The 15,926-nt window shown below is 40.4% G+C and overlaps 1 protein-coding gene across 1 annotated transcript in view; it reads right to left on the bottom strand.

Annotated features, from left to right (window-relative positions):
• F5 (coagulation factor V) overlaps nt 1-15,926 on the bottom strand; it is a 78,857-nt gene that overhangs the window by 15,653 nt on the left and 47,278 nt on the right. The window contains exons 10-16 of the mRNA XM_058540108.1: nt 14,728-14,939; nt 13,477-13,627; nt 11,366-11,578; nt 7,417-10,162; nt 4,443-4,617; nt 3,097-3,333; nt 2,004-2,214 (exon numbers count right to left, since the gene is read on the bottom strand). Of these exons, the coding sequence (XP_058396091.1) occupies nt 2,004-2,214; nt 3,097-3,333; nt 4,443-4,617; nt 7,417-10,162; nt 11,366-11,578; nt 13,477-13,627; nt 14,728-14,939 (3,945 nt within the window). The remainder of the gene's footprint in view (nt 1-2,003; nt 2,215-3,096; nt 3,334-4,442; nt 4,618-7,416; nt 10,163-11,365; nt 11,579-13,476; nt 13,628-14,727; nt 14,940-15,926) is intronic.

Here is a 15,926-nt window from a genome sequence, read left to right as displayed (position 1 = left end):
ACTCACCATAGAGATTCATATTTATTCTCTCATTCATGTGATAGCTCCTCTGCCCCCTTCTCAGCTTAAATGTCTAGGGTTCTCAGGCTTTATCCACTCTCCCCTCAGTTAAATATGTGTATGTGTTTTTAAAGCACCTGGTAAATTTGATCACCTTAAAAAATAATACAAAATTTTAAGGATAAAGCTTTGTGCTGCCGTGCATTTAACTGAGACTGAAGTGAGGGAAGTTGCTTTTTTTCTTCTCAAGTTAAAGGAGCTGCTGTGGAATTTCAGGAACCAGGCAACCAGGAGAGGAGTTGAGCCCTTACCCCCTCCATCCTAGTTTCTGTGTAAGCAATAGATCTCTTAAAAGTGAAAAGGTCTCTAGTGTTATTAGGTCAGCATTGCTAAACCATTACATCAGGATGTGGAAGTGAAGAGTCTCAACATAGCAGTGGCTCAGTAAACATTTGATAAATTGCACTGAGTGATAGAATTCGCTCATTTACTCACTAATTCAACACATATTTGCTGAGCACATACTGCATACTGGCACTGAGCTGAAGGCTGGGGACTCAGGTGGTCTGCTTATCAAATACTCTGATAAATACTATACCATGGGGGTTACCAAATTACAGAGACTTAGACTACAATCCATTTAAAACTAAAACTATACTGGATGCATTTTACTCTTTCTTTGAGGAAGGAGGAAGCCGTGTGTCAAGGGTGCTCAGCAGGTAAAGGGGATAGTCAAGAGACAGGTCTATCTGATTCTGCAGCCTGCTAGATTGAGAGGTTGTCAGAAGGGTGTGCTTCCCACTCCTGAGACCAAGCTCCCTGAGCTGAAAATCCTAGAGATCGTGGGAGAAGAGAAAATAAAGCTCTGCTCAGAGTCTATTGGTCAGCTCTCAACAGACTCGATTCTAGACTGCTTAATAGAATCGCTTTAACCTGGTGTGATAAGCAAGAATCCAGAGGGTGGGGTTTTAGAGCAGATCATAAATCATATTGTTTGCCTTCCTCTATCCCAAAGTTGTTTTTACAGGTAAGGTCAGATTATATTCTACACGAATAGTAGTTTAATGAGGAAAATAAGGTAAAAAAAAAGGGTAGCCTGAGTGTGTAAATGGCCTGGAGGAGGGAGAATAGACCTACTTAGCCTTGACGACTGGCTGGGGTGGAGGTGGCAGTGAACGGGATGTTGTATACAGTAAGCCTTTTTTTATTCCTTAAGCGAGAGCAACTTTCTCCTTCCCTATTAACTGAAGGACTGACCCATTACCCAAAGCACAGGTCCTTCCTGATCAGAAATCACCTCCATTCATCAAACTCTGAAAACAGGGCTTATTAGTCTTTATTTTTTTTCTGATCCCCAAGTCATTCCTTTGTTGTTCACCAAATCCTAAATCCTGCCTTTCTCTTAAACTGTTTGTAATTCAGTCAATAATTTACAGACAAAATCCCTGAATGGATTTCAGAGTAGGTGTGCTTGTCCCACTTTTCCATCCAAATGCTCTCTTGCCACTCTTCTCCCATTACCTAACTAGCCGGTTTCCTATCTCACTTTGTTCTCATGTGCTTTGGATGCTACCTGGGAACTGCTGAGAACTAGAACTGTTACAGTCACTCTTATTTGAGAAAGTACACATGGATGATCACTTCCATATAAATAATTGTTCCTTTAGAGATCAAGAAATAGATTTATTAACCATATAAATTGAGGAATAATGCTAATTCCCTGCCAATTTATGTTACCAACTGTGGCACAGTGGCTTTTTTGCTGGTTGGTTTGTCTGGGTTTGTTTTGCAGTGGCCTCCGTGTGCTATCTTTCAGACTCTCTGCTCGCCAGCACCTGCCAGGTTACATCAGCACTCTGAGATATTTAAGGACCCGGTTTTAGTCATAGCTCATGGTTCCTCAGAAGCATCTCATGTCTAATCTTGTGAAGACCTAGAGGCAGGATTCACTGTCACCCAGTGTGATTTAGTTCAGAGATTAGATCAAAGTCAGAGGAAAATACCATGAAACATATGGGAGTTTTTTACTTCTGAGGATGTGAGACGCCAAGACCTTTTGGGCTTCTTTTCATAGTACCAGCTCTTCTTTTCATCAAAGACCATAAAAAGTAAGACAAATTCTCTCATGTCCACAGGCATGTTGCTCTCCTTATGAAGTGTTCCTTTTTGGCAGATCAGAAGGGGACCTACCAAGCCCGAATGGATATCTTTCTCCTGGAAGACAGTAAGAGCAAACTGCACATATTCTCTCTTCTCAGGATTGCTTTTCTGACAATCACTGATCATATAGAAAAGGAAACCTTCTTAGAAGCTTTGAATTTGAAGATTATAAATGAATAGTTAAATAAGCCTGGATATTTATCATCTAATTCTGTGGTACTCATATTCCTTTCCTCTGATTAATCCTTTATCTCAATGTGGTAGTAATGATAATGATGATGATAATAATGTTGATATTATAATAAATGCTATTTATTGAGCATCTACTACTATATTAAATATTTTGCCTACAGTATCCTATTTAATTCTGACAAAAACCCTACACGGCAAAAATAAATTCATTTGTTAAACAAATACTACCAAGTGTATACTATATGCTATGTACTGTTATCTCATTTTTAACTTTGGAAACTGAGGCCAAATGCGATCAAATAACTTTCCTAAGGCCACACAGTAAATGACAGGATAGGAACTGAAATCTAAGTCTGTGCTCTCTCTATGATGCCCGAAATGAAGGAGTCATGACTTTGCAGTTCTTTCATAAAAAAAGAGCAGAAGAAAGCTAATACTTGTTCAAGGAAATTGCAAATAAACACCTTCCTCTGTAAAGGCAGTCACTCTAAATCTAACTGGGGCCGAGCATTTAAATAATCCTCACTCCTCTCCACTGAACAAACATTTCTCTCTCACTGTCATCTGAAGATCTGCTTGGAGAGTCCCTGGTCATAGTAGCTGTAGACCATTGACAACAATCCTTACACATTCCTCGGGGAAAGCAAGACAGACATTTAACAAGAAATAATCTTGACCTTTCCTTTGGTGGACTCAGGTTATAAGGTTAGGTGAATGACAAAAACTTTCGACGGATGCACCTACCGGGTTCACTGCTGAGTAGTAGGCCCAAGCGCGACAGGCAGAGCCAGGACTTTCCGGCCCCGATCGCTCGGTGGCATGCCACACATACGTGTAACTGCTGTTTGGCTGGACAGCATTATCCTCCTTAAACCATTCAGGAGAGTCATCTTCATAAGTCTTTCCCTCTGATGATTTTTCATAGGAAAGCCCATGGGCATGAAGAGAGTACGGTCTGGATGCTAAATTTTTAAAACGAACCTAGAAAAAGAATGATCCACAAATGTACTTAAGCTTAATGAAAATCCAAACCAAAAAATGTCAGCCTTACAGGCCAAAATGGATGGTTATTATTTATTTTATTTTATTTTTTATTTTTTAATTTTTTATTTATTTTTTTTTTTTGTGAGGAAGATCAGCCCTGAGCTAACATCCATGCTAATCCTCCTCTTTTTGCTGAGGAAGACCGGCTCTGAGCTAACATCTATTGCCAATCCTCCTCCTTTTTTTTTTTTTCCCTCCAAAGCCCCAGGAGATAGTTGTATGTCAAAGTTGCACATCCTTCTAGTTGCTGTATGTGGGACGCGGCCTCAGCATGGCCGGAGAAGCTGTGCGTCGGTGCGCGCCCGGGATCCGAACCCGGGCCGCCAGTAGCGGAGCACGCGCACTTAACCGCTAAGCCACGGGGCCGGCCCCAAAATGGATGGTTATTAAATTAGACCTAAGATATACTGAACGCTTACGATTGCAAAGTAACGTATATTATTTCATCTAATTTTTACAACCATCCTGTGAGATAGGGCCCAAGTAATTTACCCCAGAAACACCAAAACATGTTTGTTTTCAGGCTCAAAGTAAAAGTATTGACATTATCTACAAATGAAATGATAATGAGAGGTGCTGCAGATTTGAAGATGAGTGAGACTTGGTTCTTGAACCAAGCTCACAATAAGCTTTCAACCTACTGGTGAAGAGAGACATGCACATGTGAATTCAAATTAAAAATCTGGAGATGAAAAGTGTGTAAACAAAGTGTGAATGGGATTGGATGGGAATGCCCAAGAGGAGCAATTTGGTTGAATGTTTAAGGAGAGGTTGGGGGAATTAAAGCAAGTTTTCTAGGGGAAATGGAATTGGCCCTTATAGAATGAACAGGAGCTCAGCAGAGGGAGAAATAAAATGATGAGATCATTTTTTTGAAGATTTTCAAACTACTTGGCAAACAGTCTTTGAAAAGAAATGTACTTATATGTTAATTTTGGAAAATAAATAAATCACCTATAGCTCTCTTGCCACCTTCACCTTTACAACCCTCTGGTGCTTGTGGAAATTCCTCTGATGATCTTAGCAATGCTCAAAAGATGACTTACTTGGATAACATCATCCACTTCAGCTCTAATAACAGGACCAAGAATGCCAAGATGCTCTTCATACTCCCCCTGAGGATCACGTTTGGTAAAAGTGCTGTCAAGGTACTTTCGAAAAACTACTTTCTTATATATGGTGTCTTCTCGAACATCATCAGTGTCTCCATTATCCGTTTCACTGAAATGATAATAATAGTGTTTGTTTAAAAGAACAAATTAAAGATCATTCAAAGAACTTAGGAAATTATCTCTGTTTCTGAATATAGTATCTAGTATAGAGAAGATATTTAATAAATATTTGATGAACAAATGAATAAAAATATAAATGACTAAAAACACAAACCAGTAAATACCCTTCAACTCCCAGCTCACATATCATTTCTTAGGTAAGTCCTCCTATGCTCCTTTAGACTAGATCAAATCTTTCTATAACATCCGTTTATATTCCTGTAGTGTTACTATAGTATATATAATAAATTCCTATAGTATTCTTATAGTATTTCTGTAGCATATATAGTAAATTATATATCATTTATTTGTGATATTATCTATTACTATCTGACTCTGCCACTAGAATGAAAGCCCATGAGGTCAGGGATTGTGACTAGTTCGCTCATGATTTTATTTCCAGTGCCTAGCAAGTTATTTGGCACATAGTAGGCACTTAATAAATATTGGTTTAATGCATTAATGAATAAACAAATACAATCATATATTAACAGCAGATTTTAATATCAAAAGCAGACAAAGCCATGCAATGGAACAGTGTCAGGGCTTGGGACTATTAGGTGACAATGGTCAGCTGACTTAGAAGGCCACTGTGAAGGCCACTGGATGGATGGGTGTTTTATACTCTGAAAGTAGCCACTCTTCTAGCATTTGCTTTTGCTAAATCCCATTATTCATCATGTAGTTCACCAGCTCAGTCTGGGCCTAGAGCACATCAAATTTTCTTACTGACTCTTAAATTTCCCAAACCTATGGAAACAGGCCAAAAACTCATCCATCAATCTCATAGTAATTGTTATACACCATGAGCCATCGACATAGAATCCCATTCTGCCTTCCTTCCAGTCTTTTTACCCTACTAACCTTATCCTTCCAGACTCTAAGCATAGCGTACAGTCTCACAGAACACATGAGGATGAGCAAAACAACTTTGCCGTAAATGTGGGTTGCATATCTAGAATAGGATACAAGATTTTGAAGGAACTAGTTCTGCCCCTTTTCACTCTGGAAAGGCCCTAAATCTTACACCCTCAGGGCCTTGCTTAGAAATCCCCAGATAAACTAGTAATTCTCATATAGTAATGGGTGCTACATTTAAATAGGAAGTCATAGGAGAAAGTATTTTAAACTAACAGAGAAATGGAAATGTCAGGCATCAGATTAATGAAATAATTTCTGTAAGTTATATCATGCACTGTGTTTGCTTACTCTAATTACAGTTTGGTTTTTAATTTATTAGTGTAACAGCTTTTGTAAAAGCCGTGGGCTACATTTAGACAGTTTAAGCATGGTCACCACGCTATGTCCCTCAGAATTTTTAGTTGACTAAGCCTTGCTCTTTGTCCCTCTCTCTCTTCTTTCTCTATATTGTCATTCCAGAATATAGAGTCCAGCCTAATATGACTTTCCACCCTTAAGCAAAATTGAATTGAATATTATTTTTAAAAAATGTATATGGATCCCTTAGAAAATCTCTGTTGTAAGTTAGGCCACTTAGACAAAATTGCATCAACTCCTTCAACTCAATGGTTGAAGAGTAGCTGAAACCCTAAAATGTTATAGCTGAAGAGGATCTTGGGGGCCATTTGGTATAAGATGAAAGTAACAAGACCCAGGAAAGGAACTGACATCTTCCAGTAAACTAGGAATGGCTTAAAGCTTTTAAAGTGTTTCCCAGAATTCTTCCCATGGCCTACAAAGCCTAGTGGCATCTGGTCTCTGCAGAGCTGCCAGATACTTTCTCACCACCAACCCTCTTCCTGAGCTCCAGGCCATCAGCTTCAGGGCTTCCTCCTTCCACAGGGCCTTGATCATGCTGTTCTCTTTGTCAAGAATGCTCTCCCCTCTCCACCTCCTGCCTAGGTCACTCCTAGTCATCTTCGGATCTCAGCTCAGATGCCACTTCTTCAGAGTCAGATTCCCCAATTCTCATATCACCATATATATCTTTCCTTCTTGGTCTTTATTATGGTTATATTTTACACTTATTTATGTGAGCATTTGATTCAAATCTACCTGCCCAACTAGACGTAAGTTCCCTAAGGGCAGGAGTCATGTGTGTTTATTTTCTCTTTTATAGTCTCAGCACTTAGCACAATGCCTAGCAGAGAATGAGCACTCATTGCAAATTCTATAAACCAAGTTAAAACTCAAGTTTAAATTGAGATAAATCATTATCTAATGACTGCCTCAGTTGAGGGTATAAACTTACTTTTGGTTTCTAAGCTAATTTATATCCTTGGCCTCTGCTACTGTAATCTCATGGGATTTGAATTAAACTTCGCCAAGATATTACATACTTTACATTGATCAGAAAACAATTTAAAATGTTTTGGTAAACAAACAAATGCAAAAGGAGATTTCTACATAGCAAATTTGGATTTGAAGCCAACTTCTATGAAATCATATTGATAAGCAGATAGCTATGGATAGTCTGGGCTCTGCATTGGAGCAAGAAGAGGGGGTAGGAACATGTGGTGAGAGAAGAAGAGAGAGGTGGGGGCTTATTTAGCTATGGAATATCACAGACTTCTTATAGTGATGGTTCTTATATTGTCCACATGTTACCTAAAGTAGAGAAGCTGATTCTTGGAATTGACAAAGGAAATAGTATAGGCCAAGTTGCAATAGGGGAACTAAATTATACTTAGTATGATTAGCCCAGAATTATCTCCTTGGACTGTTGTAATTCCTTTTTTTTAAGCAGTAGTGGAAAAATGAGAACATAAAAGGAGAAACCTGGCCAAACCTTTGTGCAAATTTTGAATAATCCCAGGATAGTTCTTCAGCAGCAATGTAATAATATTTTCTGTTTCCATTGGTGCTGCGGAGGTACCATGCTGCAATGTTGTCAGGATTTCTGGAGGAGTGGATGTCTGTCCTAATATCAGATTGGTAAGGGTCATCATAGGTCACATAATCAAATTTAGCCAAGTCTTCTTCACTGCTCTCTTTCTTCTGCCTTGGAATAATCTCAATGTAATCTCCATCATCTCCACTGAGGCCTACTACAACCGGTGGATTAAATTCCCTCGGTATAAAAGTGTTATTTAGTGTAGAAGATGGTGGAAGAGATGGCATTTGACTGAGGTCTGGATAAGGAAAAATCTGATCAAATTCTGGAAGAGGCAATAACTGACTAGATTCAGAAGTATAGGATATCTGATCAAGGTCTGGAGGAGGTGATGTCTTCCTGAGGTCAGGAGGAAGGGTTGTCTGACTGATGTCTGGAGAGAGAGTTGGCTGGCTGAGGTCTGGGGAAAGGGGCATCTGACTGAGTTCTGGGGAATGGGTTGTCTGGTTGAGGTCTGGAGGAAGGGTTGTCTGGCTAAGGTCTGGAGAGACAGTCTCCTGGCTGAGGTGTGGGGAAAGCGGCATCTGACCAAGGTCTGGGGAAAGGGTTGTCTGGCTGAAGTCTGGAGAGAGAGTCTCCAGGCTGAGGTCTGGGGAAAGAAGCATCTGGCTGAGGTCTGGAGAGAGGGTCTCTGGGCTGAGGTCTGGAGAGAGAGTCTTCTGGCTGAGGGCTGGAGAGAGGGTCTCCGGGCTGAGGTCTGGAGAGAGAGTCTCCGGGCTGAGGTCTGGAGAGAGAGTCTCCTGGCTGAGGTCTGGAGAGAGAGGCATCTGGCTGAGGTCTGGAGAGAGAGTCTCCGGGCTGAGGTCTGGAGAGAGAGTCCCCTGGCTGAGGTTTGGAGAAAGAGGCATCTGGCTGAGGTCTGGAGAGAGAGTCTCCCGGCTGAGGTCTGGAGAGAGAGTCTCCTGGCTGAGGTCTGGAGAGAGAGTCTCCTGGCTGAGGTCTGGAGAGAGAGTCTCCTGGCTGAGGTCTGGAGAGAGGGTCTTCTGGCTCAGGTCTGGAGAGACAGTGTCCTGGCTGAGGTCTGGGGAAAGGGGCACCTGACCAAGGTCTGGGGAAAGGTTTGTCTCACTAAGTTCTGGAGAGAGGGATGGTTGACTGATGTCTGGAGAGATGGTTGACTCCCAGACTTCAGCTTCCAAGGGAGGGAACATTTGTCCAATGTCAGTAGGAAAAGACTTGTTTCTTAGGTCATAGTCGAGCATTTGGCTGGGCTCTGGAGAAGATCTGTGACTGGGGTCTGTAGTAGAGTGCATTTGATCAGAGTCTTGAACAGAGAACATTTCATAGTGTTCCTCAGGGGGCATTGTCTGATGAAGATCTGGAGAGGAGCTTGTCTGACTGGTGTTATTTGAAGGATTCTGATCCTGGTCAGGAAGTGAGGCTACCAGGCCAAGATTCACAGAAAGGAATGTCTGATTGACGTCTGTGGGAAGAGATGTTTCATTGGACTTATGGAGTAACAATGCATGATCAAGTCTCCCATCTGAAAACGTGGTGTTGGCCTTTCCTCTTAGAGGGTGAAAGCCCCGTGGAGATAGAGGAACGTTGTATGCAAGCTTCTTTTCCTTTTTCTTTTTTCGTGTTCTAATGAGAAAAATGCTTTTCTTCAATCCACTATTTCCTCTATCCTGTCTTACTTGTAGAGATTTACGTCTAATTCCAGAACACTTCGGGTGGTCACTCTGCTTTCCATGCTTGTTTGTAAGAGGGATGCTTTCTCCCCAAGTCCTTGAGGCATTCTGGGAGCTGTTCAGCAGCTGATTAATAGCCATGTCTTCATCAGCATCTTGGATTATTTCATAACTACCTTTCTCAGAAACCAAATGCCATTTCCCATTCAAAATCTTAGATGGATTCTTTTGTTTTAAAAGTAGCAGATCACTGGGAAGTTCCTTCCAGGGCCTCATTCTGGAAGGAGAAGAGTTGCCTTGGCTTAAATGTCTCCCAGTTTTATGTGCTGGAAATTCCGTCTGGGAGAACCTATGCTTTGCTGCTTGGTCTCTTCCTGCCTTGAATCCCTTATGTTTAGCATGTTCTTGACTTCTGAATCCTTCTGCATCAAGTGGGAGTAGGCTTATCCCTGTGACATCCAACTGTAGAGGATCCTCTATAGGGTCTTCAGAATAAAGGCTGGAATGCTCTGCTGTGGAAGAGTTGGGAACTGAGTTCTTGTCTAAGCCAATGTGTCCCAGAGAGGGACCAGCTGTGGTGGCTTCTAAATGAGAAAGAGTTTTCTGAGGTTTTGCAAAGTTATTGGCAATGAGCCTGCTAACGTTACTTGGGGAAGAAGAATTTGATCCAACAGTTGTATTGGTACTTGGAGGAAGGAATTCAGAGTTGTTCTCCAGAGCTAGGGCAGTAAGATTGAACTCAGCTTCCCCCTGATTCAATGATGAATTTCTGAATGACCTAAGTCCTAATGATGAAGCCAGCGTGTTCTGGTAATCATAGTCAGCATCATTCTCTTCATCGTTTTCTGAAAAATCGTGTGTTTTCCGTGGAGTCATGGCTGTAGATGCTGGAGGTTCAAATATCTCATATGAGTCTTCATAATCCTCCCGGATACACTTAACATCACTGAATCTCAGCCTTAGGTTTTTGCTTCTTGGATTGGAATTCATGGTAGTTAACATCCAAGTTCCTACAGAAGAGAGACAAAGAGAACAGAGAGCTCTAAGTCCAGAAAAAGATATAAAAACCCTAAGAAAGATCCACTGTAGCAGATAATTTCCCACAACCTTTAATCAGGGATACTCAAGTGCGGTCTGTGAACCACCGCTGATCTGTGAACTGTTGATTACTGTTCCACAGTAACACAAGGAGAGAAATTGAGGGTAAAGTGTTTAGGAAACTTCTTAGCAATTTGACATTGCTGTGACTTCCAAGCATGCAATCAGTGCACCTATCTGATTTAACAGAATATAGACTCAAAATATTGGTCAGTGGAGATTAGGGAGAAAAGAACTTTTAGCACAGATAGTTTGAGAGTCAATATTTTAGAGTATATTTAAAAAGGGATGAATCAAATGGACTTTAAATATCATAAATATCTTATAGCTGCATATCTTGTTTGAGAATTGGAGTTAGGGGAAGATGATGATGTTTACCCACACAAATAAGAGACATTTAGATATTCCTAACTAATAAATAATTCAGGTGGGCCCAGGGAAATTTTAGATCTCTCTGAAATGGTATGATTTTCTGGCACACTGAAGATTTCCTGGGAAGTCTCCAATAGTTACCACTTGTTGAATGTCTGCTGAGTGCTAGAAACTTGACACATACTACAATTAGTGGTCAAAGCAGCTCTGTGAGGTGTTGTTATTGTGTTTTTCACATGAATAAACTGAGGTTCAGCGAGGTGGAGTAACTTGCCCAAGGTTACACAAATACTGAGTGGCAGAGCAGAATTCGAACCTGGATGTGATGAACTCCAAAGCCCACCTGCTTTCCATGACATGTGCTGACTCTGAGGGCAGCCTCTAAGGCACTATATCTGATGGTAACCAACCCTAGGCACGATGGCTGTCCTAAGCACTGAAAAGGGCATTTTGATAAAAGAAATGCTCTCTTGTGGCTGAATGATCATGCTTCCTCCTCACAGTTATGCCTTATCTTTCTGCTGTTATGTATCTTTATTTCTTGGCCCAGAGAAGGATAAATGGAAGCCACTTTAAAGGACTGGACCCATTTAAGTAATTAACTTCTCAAATGGAAATCATGAAAAGTATTGAAAGGAAAGCCTGCAAGAGATCAGAAAGATAAACCCAGGAGCTGTGGTGGTCTGGAGAGCTGCAGCAGACCTTTATAGACCAGAGATACCTCTAAGTGTTCAGGCTCTTACCAACATTATCCATTGTGACGGTCACAGACTCCCCACGCATGGGGAAGAGTGCCAAGGTGTCCTCGTGCCTCTTTCCATAGATGAATGAGTGCCCAGTAAAATGAATGGTCAAAATGTCATCCAGGGTTCCCACACTGCAGAAGTGCCACTGGACAGTGTCATCAAAGCAGAATCTTAGTGTGGGTATGCTCTCAGGCACATAGCCATTGATAGCTGAGAAAGCAAAATCTGTTAAAACACCAGGCCTATGCCAACAAAAGGGCATGTGTCTAACTATACTTAAGATAAACGTCCCAATGCTAATTTGGTTGCGTCAAAGCAGTGATTATCTGAGATAAGCTTTACCAGGTCTGACGTGTGACTAGAAGATCACACTCAGACTTCCCAAATGAGAGCTTTTTCTCCTAAGTTAGCCAAGGGAGAAATGTCAGGATAAAGACAAAGCTTTTCATTCACGTTGATTTATTCATTCATTTGTCAAGTGTATATTAAATATTTTGTGCTCCACATTCTGCTTTTAAAGATATTCTGAAGATCAACTTAGAATATTATCTAGAATAATTCTACCTAGAGAAAAAGTGATAATATAAGAAATTCATCTTCTTGACACATTAGTTATTGAATAAGAAGTGATGTCCCTAAAAATCAAGCATATTTAACACATTTTACAATTTTTATTGCTCCCTCTTCATATTTATATAATCTATAGTTTTTATTCAAGTATCAAGTTCATACATTTTCATTTTCTTTCAAAGGGACTCAGCTTTAGCCAATATCTTCACCTGCTTATGTACTAAGCATGGTAATGATATCACAGGTATGATTTCTACGAGGGCAGGGCCCGTGTTGGCCTGGGTTACCACTATAGCCCTAATCCTGGGACAATGCTTGGCATTAGTGAGCACTTAAAAGTTTACTGAATAAGTGATGAATATGTTTGAAGTTTGTAGGTCCTTTGGGAGGCTTCTCTAAAGGGTCTATAGCTGCACTGTGTAATACAGTAGCCACTAGCTACAAGTGGCTATTGAGCACTTGAAATGTGGGTCATCTGGATTGAGATGTGCTGTAAATGTACAATATACACCAGATTTCAAAAATTTAGTAAGAAATAAAGTAAATCTCATTGATTTTTATATTGGTTATATCTGGAAATGATAATATTTAGGCTATATTACATAAAACACATTATTAAAATTAATTTCACCTACTTGTCTTTAATTTTTAATATGGCTACTAGAAAATTTTAAATTACGTTAGTGGCTCATACATAATTTCTAATGGACAGCACAGGGCGAGAACTATGACAGATTCACTGCCAAAATAAAATTATGCAAAGAAAGCTGAGAATAACTCCCTGTTTGGAGTTATTCTCATGGCACCTGCCAGTTCCGATAATCCCCAGTTGTCAGTCATCTGAGGCTATACGGACAGACCATGGAGAAATCACCCTCATATCTGTGATTACCTATCAGAGAAGGTGATCACAGTGACTCTCGGCTCTGAGCAACAGCGGTGGGGATCCTGACCATTGTGGAGAAGTTTGCATCCAGCTGGCTCAGTGAAATTTTTCTCCAACTTCCCACAGCAGTGTCTTTGGGCACTGAACTTTAAAACTGCAGCAAACGCCTTGGCTCAGGGAATTCCTTCTGTTCTGAACTTTTTACTACACACTTCAAACCTCTTCATGGATTGACTTTCAAAACTCTTGGCCCCTCATGTGCATTTTGCCTTAGTTTGATTTGACAATCCAGCTTTGGATTACTTTCCTTGTTTCTGCTCTGGCACTCAGATACCACTGACCAAGGCCCGTAGCCCCTTCCCTCTCCATCCTGCCCCTTACCCTGTTCCTCTCTGCCCAGAGCATGTGCCCATGCACACACAAGCATAAGCACACATTTGGAGCAGGAGACCAATAAGACTCCTGAGGATAATAAGCTTTTGACCTCAAAAAGATTGCTATAATATCACCCAGTAATTTCACCACCAAATCAGTGGACTGGAAGTGAGGATAAGAGGTGAGTGGATTCTCATCCATGTCTCCAACTCTAGGCACACTCATGCTTCAACACAGGAGTGAAAAACTGATGGACAAAAACAGTACTCCAACTTACTGCTCATGATGTTTGATTCATAAAACTTGGGGTCATCACGTTTCACCTTATCAGGACTTTCACAAAACTTGTTGATGTTGTCCTCTATGTACCAGCTCTTGTTCTCATCAAACACAGCAAACACAGCCTGCTGCTCAATGTCTGCTGCCCTCTGGAGGGTAAAGGGGCTGTGTTCAGTGATTAATGTTCCAGCTGATTACCTACAACGCTGAGTTCTTCTCAGAAACCAAAGGGGCACAGCTCTTGGGGCCACTGAAGCCACAGATGCAGGCATTTATGAGAGCCCATTGTGTACAAAGCCCTTGATAGAGCCAAAGATAATGTGCAAAAGCAAAGAGAGAAGAACAGAAAATTCAGAGACTAAAATATCCCAATAGAAAAATTCCATTTCATCATGGCAACTATAATTTTGTTTATCTCTGTAGTTGAACGCCTTTCAACCTAAATGATTGACTGGATGTGCTCCAAATAGTTGCAAAGGATAAAACAGGAGGTTGTAATAGGAAAGCTTTATACTTCCCCCTACCTGTTTCTTTTCCTAGCTCAATAAATTAGGGTCTTCCAAATGCCCATTTCTGATTTTTCTAGGCATATATTTATTTATTTTGCATGCCCTGGGATGAGACTTCTTTGATTATAGCTTAGCCTAACTGTCCGGGAATTTTATGTTAATAATATGAGACTATTATTCTTCAACGAAGATAAAGGCAGAACATCCATGTGTTTGTTATCATTCTTCTGTATAACTCACTAGAGATGGATGATCGTCTAGGTCCAACTTCACTAGATTTGTCTCCAAGTGTATCTCTCTTATCTCTCCCTAGTGTGAGTCTAAAAGTAACAAGGATTGGTACAGAGCTTTACACTTTTACCAGGTGGTATTTCACTGAGCCCCAAAACAACCCTGTAAAATTTTTAGGAGGGGTATTACCCACTTGATAAAAGGAAGAAATTAAGAGATGCTAAGAGACTTGCTCATCACATAGCCAATACCAACAGACCTGGAATTTGAAACTAGAACAAAATACAGTATCACACAGTATACTTTCTGCAGCGAGAGTCTAGGTGAAAAGAGGCAAGACAAAAAAGTAACCAAAGGAATAAACATCATCACGTTCGTGCTAAAGAGGACTACTTAATCATTTCTGTTCTCTAGAAGGAAAAGCCTCATTACTTAGCAAGTACACCTAATGTGGTCCAGGCAGAAGAAATTCCTGGAATTTCTGAAAGGTTACTTCAAGGACAAAATACCTGTATGCCTCGCTTATCCAGGGATCTGCTCTTACAAATTAGAAGTAGTCCTATCAGCCCAGAGGCAATGTCCCTTGTAACGTCCACATTACTGTAGTATGGTCTGGTTAAGCACTGGGCATCACGTTCTGTGGGTTCATCAGACTCGAGGATGTTCCACTTATAAGTATAGGTTTCCCCTGGTTTGACTGCTCTGACCATGATGTTATTGCCTGAAAGAAAATGCAGTCAAAATTGTTCTCACTTTTGAAATTATTTAATGAAAATAAATAAGTAAATAAATAAATAGTTGAGTTCTCATTAGAACCAATTAATATTGGGAAAGGAATATTCTTTTTTTAAATTTATTTTATTGAGGTCACATTGGTTCACAACATTATATAAATTTCAGGTGTACATCATTATATTTTGACTTCTGTATAGACTACATTGTGTTCACCACCAAAGTCTAGTTTCCATCCATCACCATACACATGTGCCCATTTACCCCTTTTATCCTCCCCTCGCCCCCTTCCCCTCTGGTAACCACCAATCTGTTCTCTGTATCTACGTCTTTGTTTGTTTGTTTATCTTCCACATACGAGTGAGATCATATGGTAATTGTCTTTCTCCATCTGACTTATTTTGCTTAACATAATATTCTCAAGGTCCATCCAGGCTGTAGCAAATGGCACAGTTTCATCTTTTTTATGGCTGCATAGTATTCCATTGTGTATGTATATATATACCACATCTTCTTTATCCATTCATCCATTGATGGGCACTTAGGTTGCTTCCAAGTCTTGGCTATTGTAAATAATGCTGCAATGAACATAGGGGTGCATATGTCTTTTCAAATTAGTGTTTTCATGTTCTTTGGATACCCAGAAGTGGAACTGCTGGGTCATATGGGAGTTCTATTTTTAAAATTTTGATAAATCTCCATACTGTTTTCCATAGGGGCTGCACCAATTACAATCCCACAAGCAATGCATGAGGGTTCCTTTTTATCCACATCCTCTCCAACACTTGTTATTTTTCATCTTTTTAATAATAGGCACTCTGATGGGTGTGAGGTGATATCTCATTGTAGTTTTGATTTTCATTTCCCTATAAATTAGTGGAACATCTTTTCATGTGCCTGTTGGCCATCTGTATATCTTCTTTGGAAAAATGTCTGTTCATATCCTCTGCCCATTTTTTGACTGGATGAACGATTA

This window comes from Diceros bicornis, chromosome 4 (assembly GCF_020826845.1).
Source record: "Diceros bicornis minor isolate mBicDic1 chromosome 4, mDicBic1.mat.cur, whole genome shotgun sequence".
NCBI lineage: Eukaryota > Metazoa > Chordata > Mammalia > Perissodactyla > Rhinocerotidae > Diceros > Diceros bicornis.
This window is presented reverse-complemented; position numbering and strand designations above follow the sequence as displayed.